At 32.7% G+C, this 22,863-nt stretch overlaps 1 protein-coding gene across 1 annotated transcript in view; it reads left to right on the top strand.

Moving 5' to 3' along the window:
• The window catches only part of AQR (aquarius intron-binding spliceosomal factor), a 98,247-nt gene that overhangs the window by 61,639 nt on the left and 13,745 nt on the right, over nt 1–22,863 (top strand). Inside the window, exons 23-30 of the mRNA XM_051977028.1 lie at nt 6,685–6,795; nt 8,212–8,321; nt 10,551–10,686; nt 12,872–13,081; nt 13,592–13,729; nt 17,284–17,355; nt 19,142–19,329; nt 20,567–20,738. Coding sequence (XP_051832988.1) covers nt 6,685–6,795; nt 8,212–8,321; nt 10,551–10,686; nt 12,872–13,081; nt 13,592–13,729; nt 17,284–17,355; nt 19,142–19,329; nt 20,567–20,738 — 1,137 coding nt within the window. The remainder of the gene's footprint in view (nt 1–6,684; nt 6,796–8,211; nt 8,322–10,550; nt 10,687–12,871; nt 13,082–13,591; nt 13,730–17,283; nt 17,356–19,141; nt 19,330–20,566; nt 20,739–22,863) is intronic.

Below are 22,863 nucleotides of genomic sequence, written 5' to 3'. Positions count from 1 at the left end.
AGTTGTCAGCCAAGTTTAGAAACACTGCTTTATATTGATTGGTTTGGAAGCAAGATGATAGAAGATTATGATAAAACAGAAAAAATGATAGAAACCAAGTTTGCAGGAACAAGAAATCCTCTTTAGCCATATCATCTTGTAAGCATTTAAGGATGAGACAGAAGGAAAACAAAATGAATATCTATCAAGATTTCTGTACCATGCTAACTTTTTCATGAATAAAGTCTAGCAGCTATGATGTCTGGACTAGCTCTCTGGAGGGCCTCAGGATCAGTCAGAATCAGGATCAATCAAAGTCCTTTGGTCTTTTGGGGGAGAAGTGAAGGAGGCAGGCAACTTGCCATGAGGCTTGCTAAAGATCAATTCTGGGCTCTGGAGTCTGGAGCCTGAAGTCTTCCTCCTCCTTGTCCTTCAACCAAGCGACTGACCTCTTTCCCTCAGTCCTCCATTCCTTGCCTATGATTACTTCACCACCACACATTCAGCAAGCACCAATGGTGAGGAGAGCCATCACATCACCATCTCATTTAATATATGTATGTAGAACCATTATCTCACATCGAATAGGTAATTAGCCTTAAGTGCTCTGCTGTCTCAGATTCAAGTACACCTTTTCAGAGTTTCAGCCCTCTGTAAGAAGCCACATTTGCTTTATAATTTCACAGTTCCCTGTTCTCTCTGATGAACTAGAAATGATGTGATAAAAATGAAAATAGTAAGAGCAGCTGGACTAGACCATATATATAAGGAGAAATCAATGCTCCGTGGTAACACTGTTTTGATATACTTGTTCCTGAATTATCCTGAATGAAGATGCTAAATGCTTAGAAGAAAATCCGAGACCTAACAACAACAAAAAGACCAGAAATATCAATGATTACCTGTTTTCTCTAAAGCGTTTGTTTTTGATTTTTGTTTTTAATGAGAAGGCAATGCTATGCCATGAAAAGCACTGATTTAGAACTGAGATCATCATTTAAATCATGCCTCTGCCACATATTGACTTTTTAGACTCAGACAAGTCAATTAATCTCTCTCCACCTTTGTTTTCTCATCCATAAAATGAGAAGACTATTAAAAGGTAAAATGAGAAGACTATTAAAAGGCTTTCTGGATTCTTTTTACTTCTGAATCTGTAATCATTAAGGCTTTCAAAAGCAGTATATCATAGCAGACTACAACATTGCAATTGCATAACTGACTAAACATTGATAATACAATATTTTGCTGTATTTATTATTTGGTGAGTGCCCCTCCCCCCCAAAAAAACCCCAACAAACTAAAAAATCCCTAATTGAATTGATGGACCAAAATGTTGCGCTAAAAGAGTTCTTCCAGTGTGTATGTTGAATCATGCAAGATTGGTTGGGATTCTTTATTGTACATATTTTCTGATTCTTACCATCAAGTGGTGCTTGAAATATAAAGGTGTATGTTTACCAAAGGTGTTTGCCACATACTTGAAGGATGTCTGCCCCAAAATTCAAATGAATTCTATAAATGGTAAGGTCTCCAAGAAGCTCTAGTTTACAGGCACTATTCTGCTGAGCAAAATGAGATTTTTAATTGCTCAGAAAGTCTTCAGCCAAACTAACGGGAGAAATCAAGTAGATGGAGAATATTCTGCAGTTCATAAAACTGATCCTTTAGGTCAGGTGGATAATGAATTTGGCTCAGCATTGGATAGGAGAAAAATAATAGACTAACTTGCTTTTGGGAAGTTGAGCAATGCCTGTAATGATCCTTCTCCCTGAAATGAGGTTCACTTTCTCACCAGTATTCTTAAAATGATGCTGAATGTCTGAGAGTTATGGAATATAACAACAATTCCTGAAAAATTTAACTTGGAGTTAACTATGTATAATGTTCACTTCCATAACTTCTCTAGAGCAACCCATGAATTAGGTGCAATATGTTGGCAACCAAAAACAATGCAGGAAATAGGGGCATAAAAACTACCACCAAAAAGATGTATGCCTAAAAAAAGCTGATTATATATGAAGGGTGAAGAATAATCTCATCATGCTTGACCTTTTTATAGCTTTTGGCATGTTAGCTATCCTCTTGTCCATTTATTCTCTCCTCTCTGAGTTTTCATGTTTCCTGTCCTCTCGTTTCTCTTCCTACATTTTTGGTCCCTTCTACTCATCTTCTTTGTTGGATTATCTTCCATGATATAGTTCCTAAATGTGGATATTCCCTAAGATTCTCTCCTAAGCCCTCTTTTCTCTCTAAACTTATTTGAAGACCTTGCCAGCTACCGTGAGTTTAATTATCATTTCATTGCCTGAGTCTTCTCAAACTTTGCTTCTGTTTAACTAATTACCTATTATGCATTTTAAACTGTATGTCAAATTAGTATTTCTTTTTTTTATTATAGCTTTTAATTTACAAGATATATATACATGATACATACATGAGTAGTTTTTCAGCATTGACAGTTGCAAAATCTTTTGTTCCAACTTTTCCCCTACTCCCCACCTCTTCCCTCAGCTGGCAGATTGACCAATACATGTTAAATATGTTAAAGCATAAGTTAAGTATAATATATGTATATATGACCAAACCGTTATTTTGCTGTACAAAAAGAATCGGACTCTGAAATATTGTTCAATTAGTCTGTGAAGGAAGTCAAAAATGCAGGTGGACAAAAATAGAGGGGTTGGAAATTCTATCTAGTGGTTCATAGTCATCTCCCAGAGTTCTTTCGCTGAGTGTAGCTGGTTCAGTTCATTACTGCTCTATTGGAACTGATTTGGTTCATCTTATTGTTGAATAGGGCTACGTCTATCAGAATTGACCATCATATAGTATTGTTGTTGAAGTATATAATGATCTCCTGGTCTTGCTCATTTCACTCAGCATCAGTTTATGTAAGTCACTCCAGGCCTTTCTGAAATCATCCTGCTGATCATTTCTTACAGAACAATAATATTCATATACCACTGAATGTTATGGAATATTATTGTTCTATAAGAAATGACCAGCAGGATGAATATAGAGAGGACTGGTGAGACTTACATGAACTGATGCTAAGTGAAATGAGCAGAACCAGGAGATCATTATATACTTCAACAACGATACTGTTTGAGGATGTATTCTGATGGAAGTGGATCTCTTTGATAAAGAGAGCTAATTCAGTTTCAATTGATCAAGGATCGATAGAAACAGTTACACCCAAAGAAAGAACACTATGAAATGAATATAAACTGCTTGCATTTTTGTTTTTCTTCTCGGGTTATTTATACCTTCTGAATCCAATTTTCCCTATGCAACAAGAGAACTGTTTGGTTCTGCACACATATATTGTATCTAGGATGTACTGTAACCTATTTAACATGTAAAGGACTGCTTGCCATCTGGGGGAGGGAAGGGAGGGAGGGGAAAAATCGGAACAGAAGTGAGTGCAAGGGATAATGCTGTAAAAAATTATCCTGGCATGAGTTCTGTCAATAAAAAGTTATTTAAAAAAAAATAAACAAAATAAATAAACACTGCTGAGGAAAAGCTCCAAAAAAAAATATTCATATACCACAATTTATTCAGCCATTCTCCAATTGATGGGCATCCACTCAGTTTCCAGTTTCTGGCCACTACAAAGAGGGCTGCCTGGAACATACTTGCACATACAGGTCCCTTTCCCTTCTTTAAAATCTCTTTGGGATATAAGTTCAGTAGTAACGAGCTTATTATTACTACTGGATCAAAGGGTATGCACACAAATTAGTATTCAAACTAGTATTTCTTAACAATTTATTTTCATTCCCCACAAACCCATTTTCTTCTTACTTTCCCTATTTTTGTCAAGATTACTCCCATTCTTATAGTTATTCAGGTTTACAACATGTCATCATTCTTGACATCTTAGTCTGACTCATTCCCCATAATCCGTCAGTTGCTAAATCTGTTTATTTTTACACCTATGTTACATGTATCCATCTACTTTTCCCTGCTCATATAGCCATTACTTTAGCCTTCATTATGCCAAAGTGATTTTTCCTAAAATGCAGGTCTGATCATGTCATCCTATAAACCCTCTTTGTTAGCCATAGGATCTTAATATAAACTCTTCTGGCCTTTATCTGATGGCATCCTATGCTTCCACCTTATTACATAATTGCTCTTGGAATCTCTAGTTTCCTTCAGCACTTGGTTCAAGAACTATCTTTTACAAAGGCTTTTTTTGCTTTCAACTCCCCCATTTAGGAGTGTCTTTCCCCTCCAAAGGTACGACATATGTGTATGTATGTTTTATAAATCTATGCATGTTGTTTTCTTCTTTTTTAATATAAACTTATATGTGTATTAGCTCCTCTTCCTTTCATGATCTTTAGTTTCTGGATCATATTAGTTGCTTAATAAATATTTGTTGATTGATAAGAAAAGTGTACCATTGGAATTCATTCCATGTTAAGAAATTTAGAGTAAAGCCCCATGTCCATTGGGCTGACACCACTTACCTCCCATTGGAGAATCTACTGAAAGATACAACCAAGAGTCTCTCAATATGAAAAGTATAGAAGGGCTCTGTTGTACACCGCTGGACAGAGTACTTTCATTAATAAGACCATAGAACTTCTCTATACTCTTTAATGCACAAACATAAAGACAGAGTCTGCTCTGAGAGATGTCATTTTAAAGAGTATAACTGAGAGATGGAAAGGAAATTTCAGATCATATAGGTTGAAATTTAGGCCTAGAGAGATTGAATGATTTGTCTAAGATAGTATCAGGACCAGGTTTTGAGCCCCAGTCTTCTGTATCATAATTTCTCACTTTGGAGAAAAGATGTGATCTTAACATAGATAATGAGGATATAAGTGTAGCGCGTGATGATTGCAAATTGAGTGATGTAAGATAGATGAAGAAGGGTAAAGAACCTTTTTTTTTTTTTTTTTTAAGCTAAAAGAGAGAGAGAGAAGGTTAGTGAAAATTTCACTAAGTAAGTTAGGTTGGCCTTTAAATGTAAAGGAAGGAGAGTGTATTCAACAGATGGGATCATGGTGGAAAGGTACATCCATTCTAGGTATGAGGATTGGCTTACATGAAGGCATGGTAAGAGCAGGAAAGAAGAAATCAAATTTGCCTGGATTGTAGAGCTCATGAAAGCAGGTATTATGGAAAAAAGTTAGGAAAGTAGCTTAGAACCTAATTGTATAGGCACTTGGATGACAGACCAATGGTATAATATCTTCTGGAGAGGTTTGATTCTATTGTGCTTGAAGGTTAAAAATAGTGATAATATTCTGTTCAATCCTTTTTAAAAACAACAAACACTGTAGTGGTGTTTTTCTGCACCTTAACTATTATGATACTCTTTGTCATTGTTCTCTATAATTTTGGAGATAAAAGGAAGGGATTATGTTATTTCATTCATTTCAACATTTCAAGAATCTGTGTACAATCAGTATGAATATATATTCTATTCCTATAGATATCGCACATTCCCTCCCACCCATTCCTGCTTCTCTATAACTTAGTAAATAGATTTGGGCTGACTAGTCCTCAGAAAGCATACATGCCATCACTGTATCTTCTGCTCAAAGCCTTTTCACCTCCAGAGTTTGCAGTGTACTGGCAAAGCATTTGAGAACCCAAATCACGTCTGTACCACAATGAAATACCCAAATAGGACTTAATAGAAGCAATTAGATATACATTATGACAATGTGTGCTAGAAAAAATGAATAAATAAAAATACAGGGCAAAACTTAGCAGCCTGTCAGCTTAATAAAATTATTATTTCAAAAAATGCTGATTAATAGATAAATTAAATTATGCAAAAATTAGAGACAGTGAGTATAATTTTAACATACAAGCTAATTTTTATTGCAGTTAGAAAATAAGCAATATAGATATTACTTATATTTATTTAGGTCTTTTGGGGGATAAATCTATTGAATCGAACTGCCAGATTTGTAATAATTATAGTGTTGGTGTAGGAATACCAGCCCCTTTGGAGAAGAGCCTCCTTTCAGACCAGTATTTCTTACTTGTCAACTGCAAAAATGGCTGGAAAATTATCAGTTCTATAATATGTAATCAACACTGAAAAAGCCATCTAGGTATGATAGCTTTTTTGTTTTAATCATATAGGATTTATGGTCAGCATGTTAACTTTGATGAATCAATAAGAACTTTATAATAAAAGCAGTATGATACAATGCCATCTGTATATTTCCATATAACTTCACACATTACCTACTTATATTTCACCTTGTTTGATCTTAAAAAGCTTTTACTTAGAACATGATTCTAATTATGAAGTTTTGATTCTTTTTTTGGGGGGAGGTGAGAGGCTTGTCAGTGTTTTTCATGATCTTCTTTTTATCAATTATGTTTCAACACCAAATATATACTTTGTGTGTGTGTGTGTATAGACATATGTAAATGTTTACATTTATTTTTTACCAAGCCCAATTTTAAAAAAGTATTCTATTATTTGAGTAATGCTTCTTTATGGCATCCTTACAATTTAGAATTATCTGAGCCTATCTATATAATTAAACTTTGACTAATGGAATATTATCTTTTGCCCAAGTATTCAGGAATATCTAGGAATTAGGAGATTAATATCTTAGTTTTACCTTGAGCCTTCTTTTATCTTGATACTTTATTCTTTGGAAATATTTTAATGTTATAATCACTTATGAATTTGATTTGCATACTTATTTTATCTTGTAGGTGGTGGGACCACCTGGTACAGGTAAAACTGATGTTGCTGTCCAGATCATATCTAATCTGTACCACAACTTCCCAGAACAGAGGACTCTAATTGTTACTCATTCAAATCAGGTAAATCACCCTGTGGGATTTAGAAAGATAACTCCATTTACTATTTTTTTTGTACCGCTGCCATTATACTAGCCGGGTCATGCTTCTTTCCTAAATTCTTGAAATGGTTGAATTTGTTATTGTTACTGTCATAAATTTATCTGGTATGTTTGTCTTTTACAGTTACAAAGGGAATTGCATGTAACATATCTAATCATCATTTAGAGTAATATATGGAATAGAGTAATATAAATTCATTTTGAACTGAGGTTCAGAGAAGTTCAGTGACTTGCATCATGACTGTAGATGCACTAGAACTTGGAATTTGAATCCTTTGTCTACCTCTGTATTTTCTTACCTTTTATACTATATGGAGAGATTTTTTTTTTTTTAAGTCACATTGACATCAAGAAGACTAGTTAGTGTCAAATAGCCTAATGCTAAGGAGGGGAAGAGAAATCTACAACAGAGGTGAATAAATTTCAGTCCTAAGAAAAACATGTTAGGAGAGATTAAATGTAATAAGTATTAAATATTTGGATTGTGGCCATTCTTCTTTCATACCAAAGCTAAAGCTTCAAAGTGGGGTCAGAAGGGTAGGCAGACTTTAGTGCCATTTTTCTTTATTTAGAAGGAGAAATTTAAAGTTGTTAATTTTATCAACTTTGTATAGAAATCTAAATCCCAATGAAACAGTGATTGTTTTCATTACTTTATTTTTACATTGTATTTGAACTGGCAATGAAGGTAGAAAACATGAAAAGTACATCAGTTAATGTTTTGGAAAATATGCTTACAGTTAAGACAAACTCCTTTCTGCAAAGCAGCCTAAAAGGAATATTTTCTTTTGTGTATTTTTGGGTGAGAGAAGGGGGAGTCCACTGGTCAGTGTGAATTTGCCAGAATTTTTTTTTTTTTTTTACAAAAGTCATGGCAAACAGAACTTGAGGTTCCAAAGTACTTTATAAACTTTGCAGTGATTACAGATATTTGTATAAATCAGTTGAAGAAAGTAATAGCTTTTAAATAATATGACATAGTTCATGGATAGCAATATTATGATAATAATAAAAGTTGGCTTCTTTCTAGCTCCTTAAAATTTACAGAATACTTTACCTGCCTGCCCTCTACAGCTTATAGAAATGCTAATTGAACAAAATAGAATTCAACATATTCATTTTTTCAGAAACTTGTACCAAGTGATGCTTGCTTTTTTCTGCCCATTTATTTATTAGAGACAGAATTTAATGACTAAGTGAGTAAAGAAATGGAATTTATTCTATTTGGTTTAAATGAAGTGACTAACTTAAGAATTATATTACTATTCACTTTAGTTTTGATTTCTTCCCAAATAGTATTTTTATTGTTTTCTATTCTGATGAACTACAAATTAATAATATTTCTGGAAGAGAATTATCTGTCTCTCTTGATCTTTAGGCCCTGAACCAATTGTTTGAGAAAATCATGGCTTTAGACATTGATGAGCGCCATCTCCTTCGTCTTGGTCATGGAGAGGAAGAACTGGAAACAGAAAAAGATTTCAGCAGGTAAGTAAGTGAGTTAAGGATTGGCTTTTTTACAGTAGAGATGCTAACACGAGTATTTTATTTTATCTTTTGTTCTTTATTAAAGAAACTCCAGGAGAAACGAGGAATTAATTAATTGACTTTTTGTGAAAGCATTTTAGTAAAATGCACTAGGGAAACACATTGACTGGGAGCCAGGAGCTCTTTTTATTCTGATTCTTCTTTGTACATCTGGGCAAGATGCCATCTGTCCTTGTTTCTTTAAACATGTTCAGTTATTGGAAGAATTGGCATGTGGTGTTTGGTTCATTGTCTGAATGTTGCAAGGTGTCGCTTATTTTCTGATCGTTTTTAAATTTTCTTTGGTCATTTAAATTTTCTCAACTCTAAAACTCTATAATTTCTTGTTCATTTGTTTCATCCAAATACTTAATTTTTTATACATTCTAGATATAGTTTTGAATGTTTTGCTAAAAAGTTGACTTTTAAAATAAAATACAGAATGAAGATTAAAATCATGCCAGTTTTGTAGTTTTAAATTTCTCCTGATTATTCATGTCATAATAACTTATATTTAATATTTGCAGATTGACTAAGTTTTTGAGATGAATTCCTTTTGCTTTAGGGCATGACTTTATAATTCTATTTAAAGTCATTTCCAGAACATTATTTCAGATAATTATCCAATAGCTATATGTACTTAATATATAACATATTAGTATATTACTTTTTTTCTTTTTTGCTGAGGCAATTGGGGTTAAGTGACTTGCCCAGAGTCACACAGCTAGGAAGTATTAAATATTTAAGGCCACATTTGAACTCAGGTCTCTTGATTTTACAGCTGGTGCTCTCTATTTACTGCGCCATCTAGGCTGCCTCTGACTTTCAAATATTTTAACTGGCCTTTGACCACATTGGTCACAAAACTATAGGAATGTTGAATTATAATATGGCATTTTTTTGAGTTTATGGATTATAGGACTCTGTGGTTCCTTGTCAACATTGAAGGAGATTTTGGCTAAAGCAAGAGACTAGGAATGTAGAACTTGAATTGTAATTTTAGCTCAGCAGTGGTGCTGTATGACTTCTTTCCATCTTTGTTTACTTATAAAAATCTAATTTTCCAGAATGGGTATTTCTCCAAAACTTAATAACAGTCAAGTGAACATCAAGTTGCTATTTAAATGTCTAATACTATAATTATAATGTTACATTAGAATGAATAGTTAAAAAAGAATATTCTGATAGAAATAGAAGTAAAGTGTTTTCAAATGATCTTACATTTGAGTGTTTAAAAAATGAATTTGATTAAGTGCTTTGGTATTTAACATCCTTAATTCTTTAGAAGGATACTCTTACATAGAAAATAAATGTTAATCTCATTTGAAGGGACTTTTCATTAAATAACTTCCTACTGTTTCTTAGGAATTATACTGAAAATAACCTAGTTTTTCTAGTAATATTTTGTTTTGTATTAACATTCTGTAATATTCTGCAATATATTATATTTTTCTTCCCCTGAAATATCATAAAGCACATTGGAAATATTACCAGTTTCTCCAAATTCTGTTGTGAAAGATTTTGGACACAAAAATAAGTGAAATATTAATATACCTTGTATGTTACAAAGATAATTATCTGTATTCATAATCTACCTAGGTAATTATGCTTTTTGAAACATGTGATTTCTCCTTAGCAGTTATTTTTCTTCTTGAATTGGGGAAAAGAAAGAAATTATGTAGGTAGTCACTGGAATTTACACATTCCCAATTCCTACTGCTAACCTTTGAAGTCTGAATTTTCATTATTTTATAACTGAATTAGTGAGAGAAAGGAAATAAAAATAATATTATGTTAAAACAATAAGTTGACATCATACCTAAGAGTATTTAAATATTTTAACATTAACAAATTTAGTGGAATTTTTTGTTATCCATAGAGTCAATCTTAGCCAAGTAATACAATATTAATTTATATGAATACAGTTTTACTCATTCCTTTGTCATAATGACTTAACTTTCTTTAAAAATCTAGTATACAGGTTTTGTAATAATTTTTGTTTTTAGCAGCAGCTTACTGTTAAGATAACCTAGTGGAAAAGAAATCCACAATCAGTAGTATTGTTAAAGTTTATCCTTATTATTTGTTTTAACAATTCTTGTGTTTTCTAATTGTACCATGACACTTTTGAATTTTTTTCCTAGCAGTTTCCAGGAAACTTTCCTCATTATGCAATTTTGCATTTTCCAGGTATGGAAGAGTGAATTATGTTCTGACTCGAAGGTTAGAACTTTTACGGGAAGTTGGAAGATTGCAGGAGAGTTTGGGAGTTCCAGGGGATGTCTCTTACACTTGTGAAACAGCAGGCCACTTCTTCTTATACCAAGTAAGAGATGAAAGAGAAAAAGTAATGCATAATAATATGCCAGGCACTGTTCTAAGTGTTTTACAAATATAGACTCATTTTGTTCTCCCAACAAATCTGTGTTTGCCATTTTACAGTTGGGAAACTGAGATTTATAGGGGTTGTGATTTGCCTGGGTTTATATGACTAGTAGGTCTCTGAGGCTGGATTTGAATACAGATCTTTCTGATTTCAGGCTTAGTTTTCTATCCACTCTACTCCCCTAATTTCCTACTTCCCTCAAGAAAGAGGGTTTTAGACATATTTATTACTATACTTGAATGTATATGGTATAGATTTAGATAAACCACTTTATTTACTCTGAAAGCATTTCTATTTGGTAACTGAGAATACAAACTACAACTAAAGATATAATTATGACTGCTAAATGCTTGGGTTATTATTTTTAATTCTCTTTGCCAAATGAGTCATCTATTGAAAGGCCAGTGCCCCAGCTTTTTTTCCCCTTTTTTCGTGACTTTGGCATAGTTTCCAATCTGAATATTCTTTTAAGCTCTGAAAATATCAGTAATTTTTTTGTTCATGCTATTGATGGCAATGTTCAGGACAGTAGCTAACTATTTCAATGTTTGTTAAACAACTGATGAAGAGAAACCAATTATTTCTTTAAATGGTTGAAAATATAGTGTTGCTTAAAACAGACTACACAGTGGGGCCAAATGTTAAAAGAATCATAAGAATTTATGTCTTCGTTGTAGAGATGAGGTTTCCTTTTTGGTTGGGTTGGTGGGGGTTAATCTTAATAAAAGTAAAATGCCTTACATGAGTTCAGACCATTTTCTAGTTACTAAAACAATTAGAAATACTATAGATAGTTACAGACCCAAAAACAATTTGTTGTAGGAACAATAAAGAATTTAGTATAATTTTATTTGTTGTCTTTTTTAACTCAACTAAATAGGTTATTAGTTAAACATTCATTATAGCCTTGGTGTGAATAATACTATGTTAGGTGCAATTGAGAATAGGACAAATACACAAATTACTGTGTTGCAAAGGAATGTGCGGTTAGCATGAAAGAGAGATCCAGGAAGAGTGGTGTGAAAAGTCTGAGGAGGGAGAGAGATCATTTGCATCCGAGGGAATTGGGAAAACTTGTGATGATAGCAATTGATTTGCCTGGAAAGGCAATAGAAACCCTAAACCTAGCACTAAAAATAGAAAAAAGAGTCTATTCATAGGTTCAAAAAAAAATGAGAAAGGGTAAGAGAAATTTGGAATGCTCAGGAGCTAATTTGGGTAGAATCTTAGAATATATGGAGGGGAGTAGTATAAAATAAAAGATGTAAATTTGGAATTAGGTTGTATATTTCTTTGAATGCTAGAATGAGCAGCAAATCAATCATTTATTTAGTTAGCTGTGGGGAACTACTGAAAGTGAATTGATCATAGTGGTATAGTAGGAAGATTAGGAATCTAGATGATAAAAGAATTTGAACTATGGTGGTTGCAGTGAATTCTTGTGAATGGAGAAAAGGGACTAATTGTAAGAGATAATGTATAGGTAGAAACAGAAATTGGCACTGATTTAGATTGTGAAGTAAAGAAGAAGAGTCAAGAATGACTCCTCATTTAAAAGTTTAGGTAAGTGGATGACCAAGTGGGTGCCATTTATAAAAATTAGAATAAGGCTTTCTGGGAAAGTTTTATGGAGTCGTAGAAGGTGATGAATTTGAAGGGCCAGCAGGACATTCAGATAAATCTAGCAGGCAATTAGTAATGCAGGACTGGAACTCTAAGAGTAGTCGATAATAACTACAAATTTGGTAGTTATATACACATTATTGTGTATTATTGAAGCTATTGGGATGGAAGGGCATTGAGAAAGAATAAGACCACTATTTAAATGACAGGAGTAGGATGAGGGACCACACCAGAGAGAAAATCTTAAAGACAAGAGGAAAGCAAAAAAGCTCTATTTTATTTTCAACTTTTATTTTATGGCTAAGTACCTTAAAAGCTAGAATTGTTCTAGGCCTTTGGAGACTTTTGTGATCATTGGAATCCTACTACAGACTCCTCTCCCTCTTACTTGGTTGACCTCCAGTTTGCTTTGCCTCTTCTTTTTTCATAATTTCATAATTATTTTTGAAAATGCATAATAATATCCTATTTGTTTGACTGATATAAACTTTGTTTCTTACAGGTAATGTCTCGATGGGAAGAATATATTAGTAAAGTAAAAAGCAAAAGTAATAAGATGCCTGATGTTACAGAAATCTCCAGTTTCTTCCCTTTTCACAAATATTTTGCAAATGCTCCTCAGCCCATTTTCAAAAGCAAATCCTATGAAGAAGATATGGAAATTGCTGAAGGGTGTTTCAGACATATTAAGAAAATCTTTACTCAACTTGAGGTGAGGCTTCCCAAGTTCACTAGCTGTTTTTGAAAAATTTTTTGTTGTTTACTATGAAATAGTTTTTAAAGTGCCAAGAATTGGAAGACTGGATTGCTACCTATGGTTGAAAATATACAGTTATTTTTAGGGCAAAGTTAATCAAGAAAGGAAATAAGAAGATTGATATTTGCTTTATTGAGTTTGCATTTGAGCTTTTCAGAGCAGAATCTATTCTTGACAACCTTTTCCCCTCTTTGTATTTGGCCTTTCTCATAAGGTGTTCCTACATAAAAAAAACTTAGTGAATCCTGAACCTTAAAAATCCAATTCCATATTGCAATGGGAATTGTTCAGTGCCTAATGCTGATAATATATAGGCTACGATTCAGTGGTCATGATTTCCTGTTGGATGGCATCATGAGACTGAATATTATTTTTAAATCTTTCTCAATTGTTGATTGGTACATAGAGAAAACATAATGTTGAAGTGTTGTGCTTGTTTTTCTCAAAGACTCTTTTCTTTTATAGGAATTCAGAGCATTTGAACTACTCCGCAGTGGACTAGACAGATCTAAATACCTTTTGGTGAAGGAGGCCAAAATCATAGCCATGACTTGTACTCATGCTGCCTTGAAACGACATGACTTAGTGGAATTGGGTTTCAAGGTAGTAACTCAGTTTGGATAAAAAATGTTTTCCAGGAATTAACTTTTTCAATTTTCATTTTTGTTATAACTTTTTTCTTTTGGGGGGGGGGGTGATGATGATAATAATGATGATTGTCTCGTATTTTGGGAACCTAATTTTCTAATTTCTTGTTGCAATTCATATTTAGAACTTTTTATCATTGCTCCCTTTAAAAGTATTTTCTAAATGTTAAGATTATATAATTCATGAACACTTAATCTGGTCTATACAAGTCTAGTTATCCATAATAATCATCAAGAAATGTCACATTAAGACATATAAAAAGTTCTGGAGATGTATTTTTTGGGTAATTAGACCTTTATTAACTATGACTAGCTAGTGATTAATAAAAGGATGGTCATTGACCATCTTTCCTAAACCAAAGATCCCTCATGGAACCCAGCCAATACTTACATGCCCTTGGAAGAGTGGGTATTCCTAAGGGTGGAAATCAATTCCAACTGGTTAATAAGTAATGAGACAATGAATATTATGATGAGAAGTGGGCTTATTCTAATGAGGATCTGGGGGATATGACTGTGAATACTCAATCTTAGGCAAAGAAATATTTATCTTTTCCCAGACTATACTAGTGTAGACCAGCCTAGATATAAAGGGGAATCCACTTCCACTCAGATCTGTTTGACTAAAACACAATGGATCAGAATTCACTCCTAGACTAGAATTTCTTTATCTTTTGATCAGATCTGTTTTCCCAGTGTGTTTCTTCCATTTTTTCATGTCACTATCAGTCACGTACTTTAGAGGCTGTCTGAATAGCCTACCAACGTTGATTTTTGAATGAGGAAATAGAGGAGGGAAAATCTTAGTGGAAATTCAATAATTGGTTATCAACATAAGAGAAATTATCATTTCTTTCATTCTCTCATTTGATTTTATTGAGAGATGCAGTCTCCTTAGTGAATTGCTGACTGATATATAAAGAATCACTTCATGAAAGGTTTTTAACTATGGGGCCTATGATAGGAAACAATATGAGGGGAAAAAAAGAAAGAGATTGATCAGCGCATTGACAAAATGAAAATGGACAGTCCTCTCTGGTTGGGAAACCTTATAGATAAAGGGCGCATAGGGAAAAAGTAAATAGTAAAAAAAAAAAGAAAATTTTTCATAGAGGCCTCATCTCATATAGCTCTCTGGGTCTCTGGAAACATCTCTTGTAGTTCTTTGCTCTGGTTAGAGCAGATTCCTGCTTTTGACTTGTTTCTCTGGTTCAAATCACCTCTAGAGATCCTTTTCTCTGTCAAAAAATCTCTTACAAAATTAAACTTAACACAATTTAAAATTTATTTTGTTAATAGCCAGTTCAAATAGTGACAGTTAATGCAAACCTATCATTAATTAATTAATTAATTAAAATTAAATTTTTTTTTTTTGGCCAGATAATTTACATTTTTAGGTTAATCAATTGTCATATTGATATAGCCAAGAAAATTCAGATACAAACCAAAAAAACCAAAAAAAAAAACAAAACTAGAAAACTTTGCAGTTTTTATATTTGACATTGTTCAAAAATAAGCTGTTTGATAAATTTTAGCACTTGTATTGACACATTTCTTGTGACATGGTTTAATCAGATGATTGTTGAAAACTTCCATGACAGAAGTAAAAGCTATAGAAATAACATTGGAATATGGCTTCCATATATCAGATATCAGTCTGCTTGTACTGTTGACATATTCATGTCAAGTTTCTATCTATTCAATAACTATTCAGTATGAAGTTCCTACAGTCATATACCTTAAGTGACAAATTATGGTTTCTTAATTATATGTTAAAGGCATAAGATTTTAGAGGCCAGTTAGTCTATTAGTTTATGAATGACTTATCTATAGCCCCTATTCTAATGATTTAGTAGAAAGTTGAAATTTGGGGACTATTTGAAACCCTATTGTTTATTTCATATATTTGTGCAACTTTCATAACTTCTGCGTTTGAACGTCTCCATCTGTATTGCTTTATAATTAATGTTTGCCATTTTTCTGCAAAGCAGTTGGTAGTTAATGGAGTTAACTTTAAAATGATTTGAACTGTATAGAAAATAAATTCAAGATTCAATCATAATTATTGTCATCTCAGAGGAAAGACTCTATACCTGTTAGTTTGGAAAAGTAAATTGAGTGCAACATAGGATGAACTTGTTAATCTTGGCAAAAGTACTTAAATATTTGTCATTTCTTTGATGTGGGTACTTTCTCCACCAATGAAAATTGCATTTCCTCTATAATTTAGTAGATAGTGAGCTGCTATAGCCAGAAAGGTAATTACCATATTCTTATCCTGATAATTAGTCCCTCTGTATTGGAGATGTACCCGAAAGCATCAATATTATTGATGTGTTTTAGGTTTTTTTATTTTTCGGGGTATTCTTGGCCACAACCTAATTTACATTGTTGCCAGAGACTGCAGTATTACTGATATGCACAGTTGTTCTTAAGACTTTGAAAACTTTAACTTGACCATCTCCATTCAGTGTCTGTAAAATAAGCAGAGAAAGTAAGAATTTCTTAATCTCAGCAACATGAAACATTTAGCTGGAAGAACTAAAGAATTTTCTTGGAACTAAAGATTTTCGAAATCTTTTAGATATTCTTGGAGCAATTTGCAAATTTTCCTCTTTCATATTTCTACTTTGAATTCAAGCACTGATGCATAAAGAACAGAATTCTTAAATATATTTTGGCTCATCCACTTATGACAGATGAATTTTATTAAAGACTTTTTTTTTATCAAGAAGTAATTCCTCTGCTTTTAAGCCACCTACCACCACACTATACAAAGTCAATATATTATGAACCCTACACCACCAGTATCAATAAACCTTATAACCTAATTGGAGATCAAAAGATTAAATATTGATTAATTGATTATTTTTAGTTGACCTTGTTGCATAATAGTCAGTGGGGTTAGCCTGAAAAAAAGGAATGGACTTTTTCCAACCAGTAAATGACATTAGAATCTCAGAAATGGGACTTCGAATGGCGTAATAAAACACATAACTAAACTAAATTCCCCCTTTTATTCTTGTCTTTGAATCCTCAGGTCCTACTAATGTTCCTGACACATAATAGATAGATTTATTGGTCGTTCAAGTTTCATGAGATCCTAATACTGAAGTTTGGGATCCTCTTATGTTTGCTTAAAAGACTATTTAGATATTAACATGAATAGAGAAATAAATGGTTATTTTTTCATCTTATTCCTTGTACCTGGAGGAACTATCCATACAAGATTGGATGCATATGTAGTTACAAATTGATTTTTGATGGTTTTTAAGAGTTGAATGTAGGGGCATTAGTGGTTGTATATTTAGTAAGGATATATGAAGTCTCAGAGTTGAATCCCTGAGAGAAACTTTGATATTTTCCAAAATCAAAACATTGAAGAGGAACATTGCCAAGCAAGAATCATATTTGCTATTTGAATGTTCTGTTTTTCAAAAATGATTGCTCTTCTCATTTTTTAAATGACTTTCTTATTGATAAACTTGTTTTTTATTTTTAACCTCTCAGTATGATAACATCTTGATGGAAGAGTCTGCTCAGATTCTGGAGATAGAAACCTTTATACCCCTTCTTTTACAGGTAATAATTCAACTGTGAAATAAGTAACATAATACTTTGAGGTTTTGGTGGGGGAGTTATCAGTAAAAAAGCAACTGCGCAGTAGTTGATGGTGCTAATTGCCACAATTATATATTCTCAGTTTTGTTCATCCTTTCCAATATTCTGTAATAAGTTTGTAAACTTCCTTTTATGTATTCACTGATTACTCCGTAGTTCTGCTGCTTAGGGGGTATTTAGTTTCACTTAAAAATTCATATTTTATCTGTGCAAAGTGTTTTGAAAAAAGACATGGTAACTGTAATAAAGAAAATTACATTGTTATGTGCTTTGGAGAGTAGACAAGCTATTTTTAATTCCTTCCTTTCATCAAAGTTATTTCTAGAATTGTTTTTCAAGTTGCCTTTTTTTTTTTTAGGAGTCCTAAGCCAAATTCCGAGATACAAGTGTTTCCTGCTGTGCATTAATTTTTAACAGCCCTTTAGAATTGGAGTTTTGAAAAGAAAATTTGGAATTCCAATTCTATTAATACAAGCATTTCTCGAGACCCCATTCTGTTTCAGTAGTTAACTTTTAATCAATTATTTGAAACTTAGGATAGATTTTATCCTGATATGCATGTTGTTTAAGCCCTAGATTAGCCAAAAAAACCAAAAACATATAACTAAGAACTCTTTTGATATAGACCTATGTTTTCACTAGGGTAGGAAACTACTCATGTTAGTGAATTGATTGAAGTTCTCCAAGGCTAAATGATTTGCCCTAATAATAAAGCCTAGTATCCTTCAGGGGCAGATTTAAACTTAGGTCTGCCTTTTTTTCAGGATCTGCTCTCTATCTACTATGTCACATTGTCCTTCCACCTAGAACTATATGGATTGAAAAACCTACAGCTCATAATTATAGTGTCAAGCTTAGGCACAGAAGGTCTATGCTATTTCTCTGAGCACGGAATTAATTATGTATAAAATATAGAAATAGGCAAAATTTCCCTTTGACATTTATCCTTATTCTTCCTTTTTGTGCCTCCTAGTCAGAAGTATCCTTGAAGTATATTGCAAGTATCACAGTTACATTCTGTGTAAACTGCCATTGCTTAATTCTCCTTAATATTATAAGGAAACAGTACTGTTTCAGCTAATTCACTTAACTTTTACAATTTTACATGTAACAATAGGGTATATACTAACCTACCTAAATGCATTAGTGGAATTTCAACTAGCATAACAGGAAAGTGAAAAATTTCAGATAGAGAGTATATCCAAGGTTATACTATAAAGCTGTCTGTGGTCAAGACTCAAACAACTAAACTGAAAGGCAGAGAAATAGGAGATGGATGGAATGTCATGTATTGAGAACAGTAAATAAACCAATTAGGCTAGAGTAAAGAATCATGTAAATTAGTCTGGAAAGTTTGAAGCTAGACTGTGTAAACTTTAAATTCCCAAATTATTTACATTTTATGCCATGTATCTTGATGTCATTGTGATATTTTAAAATTACCCTTGTAAAAATTTTAGTATTGATGACTTGATTCTTTTTTTTTTTCAAAATCTGTATTCATCATTAGAAAATACAACTTTTATTAATTGGATCACTCTTTGCTAGGGGACCTGAAAAGTAATGGGCTAGATGGATATGTTAAAGATTGCTTTATTGATATATCATTGGAATTTATGCTTATTTAAAAGCAAAAGAAAATGGAGTTACAAATTGCAGGTTTATGATAAAATTGCCGTAGGCATTTGTAAATAAAATCTCTTTTCATTTCTGTGATGCCATTATCATTTCTGTTTCACATTTCTAGAACCCACAAGACGGTTTCAGCAGACTTAAACGATGGATTATGATTGGTGACCATCATCAATTGCCCCCAGTCATTAAGAATATGGCCTTTCAAAAGTATTCTAACATGGAACAATCACTCTTTACTCGTTTTGTTAGAGTGGGAGTTCCCACTGTGGACCTTGATGCCCAAGGACGAGCCCGAGCAAGGTAAATGAAAAAGAGGAAGTAAAAATAGTTTGTCTGTTTACTACATGCTGCATTCTGAGTTTGCTTTTTTGTTTTAATTGAAAAAGGAGGTATTTTAAACTAAGAAATTGATTGGCTTAGAGGCAGTAGTAAATGCTAGAAGACACACTGGAGTCAGGCTCAGATGCTTCTAATCTTCCCTCATAAGGTTCTAATATTAGCACAGATTAGGAAGTTTACTACACGATAGCCTTTGCCAAATTCCTGTCCATTTTCCCTTATTTTTAGCTTTATATGTTTTGGTTTTTTGGTTTTTTTCTATTTTTTGGACAAAGTTGACTATTGGGAAAATCATCCCGAATTATCATCTATGTTTTAACCAAAATGGTTTCTGTGTCCTTACCTGCTAACACTTCTTTGAGTAAGTTAGAGCCTGTTATCTCTTTCTTTAGTCTTAACATTAATTTTCTCTTTTGTAACAGTGCTAAGTCTTATTTCAGGATTATTTTCTCAAATCCTGACTTTTTAAAAATGGAATTTTATTTTAAGTTCATGCTTTACTCATCTAGACCTTTTAATAATGTTTTAATTCATTTCTTGAGCACCTCTTAAATGCTATGCAGCAAACAATTTACTCAGGTGAAACAAACTTTTTTAGTTAGCATAATGGAGACTTTGTATTTTTCACTTGTTTTAGTTGAATAGTTTTCTAATTTCTTTTAAAATTAAATGAGAAATACCCCCCAAAACTTCTTCACTAATAAGTGTTACATAAAGGTGACAATACTAAATTGATATTAGGATTTAATGCAAAGGTTAGCAAACAAGTATGACTTGCCTTCTGTGTATGGTACATGGGCTGTTTGGTGTTTAGCATATGGCAATTTGCATTTACCAGGAAACAAAGACAGTCCTACCCCAATGAAGGAAAGCCTACTGGATATTTCCCAGAAGTTGACATGTTAATATTTTTCTGCTGGTAATTCATTGAACGTAGTGATGCTGTGGCCACTGTAATTTCATGGACCTGACTGTGCTCTTAGTTGAAGGAGGCAACCAATCCCAGGAAAGAAAGAATTATTCTTAGGATGAATAAGGGCAAAATGGGCAAGATGAATGTCAAAAAGCAATATAGTCTTTGAAAATTTTCTCGAAGGTAGATCTGAAAGGAATTTAAATCATTAAGTTTTTGTTTTATGGGGATATTTTTTTATTTGTTTTGTGGGGATTTTTTTTAACTTTTAATTTTTTTGCAAAGCTTATGCAATCTGTACAACTGGCGTTACAAGAATCTGGGAAACTTGCCTCATGTACAGCTCATGCCAGAGTTCAGAACAGCAAATGCTGGACTTCTCTATGACTTCCAGCTCATTAATGTAGAAGATTTCCATGGAGTAGGCGAGTCCGAACCTAATCCTTACTTTTACCAGGTAAGAAAGATGATTTTGTATTCTGAAATCATACTTGTAGTTCTTGCTTACTAAACTTGATCAGTGTCTAAGTTAGTGGAGATCAGAATTAGATGATTCTGAAATTACTAAAATGATTCTTGAATGTGTGTGTATGTATGTGTATGTACATATATACAGTCACTCTGGTATACTATAATTATACATATGCCTGTATGTATATATTTTAATATGTATATGTATAAGATGTACAAAAAAGTATGGTACACATTTGATATGTATATGTGTGTAAAAAGAGAAGAGAAGGTGAAGTGTAATATGATATAGTGTCTCAGAGTTGTAGACTTGGAGTAAGAAAGTATCACTTCAATTCCCACCAGTGGCAAGTACTAGCTATAGACAATGGGCATGTCACCTAAGTTCTTTAAGCCTGTTTAATCATCCATAAAATGGGGATAATATTCACTGAAGTACTTATTTTGTAGGTTTGTTGAATGAATGCATGTATGTATATCTATAAAATCTTTTGTAAGTTTTTAAGTGCAATATAAACTTCGGTTATTTTCTTTCTCTGTTTCTATTTTTTCACATATATATTGTAACAGAAAGATAATAGTAGTAAAGTATAAGGGGAAAACACTATAGTTTTGAGAATTTCTTTCTGCATCACTATACTGAATTTACACACACACACACACACACGTATGTCTGTGTAAATCCAAAGCTCATGAATAGGTTATTTCATTTTATTTTAGTTGTTTGACTCATAGAATAATGTAGATAATTTAATTTGTATTTTAAGATCCTAAAAAACCCCCACTGTAAATATTAAATAATATCTTTTAAAAGCAAATATACCAGAATTCACACATCCAAATGAATACTATTCTTCAGAGTTGCCTCCTCTGGATACTATGTAAGCTGTTGAATAATGCTGTAATTATGTAAATACTTTTGGAATTGTCTTTAGGGCCAGTTTATGACCCACAAAAGAAAAAAAATTTTCTCATTATTTGACAGCCACATCACATTTTTGACCCAAAGCAATATTAGACCAGCTTGATCACATCCCTGATTCATCAGACTTGATTCAAGTGACTTTGGGTGGATTCTAAAAATTAGATTAGTCCTCAGAAATTGAAATTTTACCCATAAGCTAGATTTGCTAAAGCTATTTTAAAATATTGTAGACTTTGAAGACAGCTGCAGAAGAGGACTTTTGGAAATGTTGATGAACAGTAGCTTCAATGCTAGAACAAGTACACACTTATCTTAAGATGGTTACTTTGAAGCATTCATTCAGATATATTCAATACAGATACTCAGATGCATTCACATATACCTCAGATGTTTGCTTTTTCAAAAATCTTTGCTTTATAGTTGAGTATTCTATGTGAATTTGTAAATATTGAGTTAGAATATGTGTCCTTCAAGAAAAAAATAAAGATATGGCTCTTTTTGAGTTTCCATTTTGTCTTTTTGTTTCAAAATCTGAAAGTCTTACAAACAGGTTTTAAATACAAACAGGTTTTTAATACTCTAATTATTTTCCATGTCAATTTCCAGCTTGTTCTTTTTCCATTTGGAGCACCTTAAATTTTTTTTTAAGCTTTAATGTTTAGCAATGTTATGAAGATTTGAAAAAAAAGATTTACACAGGGGATATCTAATCCATGTGTGTGAACACACATATGAGTTTGCATGTGCTTTTCTTGTCAATATTGTAAGGTTATAGGAAATTAGAATTGCAGAGAAATATAGTAATTCTTCAAGAATTAAGACCAGAGAACTTTTTTCTGCATTTCTATCATTTTTCTTTCTTATCTCTATGATGCCACATCCAGCTTATTTTTATTCATGACTTATTATTTTTATGTTTTCACATGTTTTCTTATTTATTTTCCTTTTTTCATCGAGCTTTACATTTTAATCTGTATTGTATTGGATGATCGTAAGTTGTTATTCAAACTACTGTAGATAATTCGGAGCCCCCAATGTGTTAGTTTTGGTTGTAGTCTTTTTCCAACCAAACTTTTAGCCAGAATTTCTAACTAGCCACTGGCCTATCTAGGGATTAGCAAACCTTTTTAAGCAGCTGGCTAATATTTCACCATGTTAACCAAGAGTAAATAACTTAAAAGCAAAA

Source organism: Antechinus flavipes, chromosome 2 (genome assembly GCF_016432865.1).
Source record: "Antechinus flavipes isolate AdamAnt ecotype Samford, QLD, Australia chromosome 2, AdamAnt_v2, whole genome shotgun sequence".
In the NCBI taxonomy this organism is placed as follows: domain Eukaryota; kingdom Metazoa; phylum Chordata; class Mammalia; order Dasyuromorphia; family Dasyuridae; genus Antechinus; species Antechinus flavipes.
Note: the sequence above shows the minus strand (reverse complement) of the source record. Positions and strands in the feature narration are given on the sequence as shown.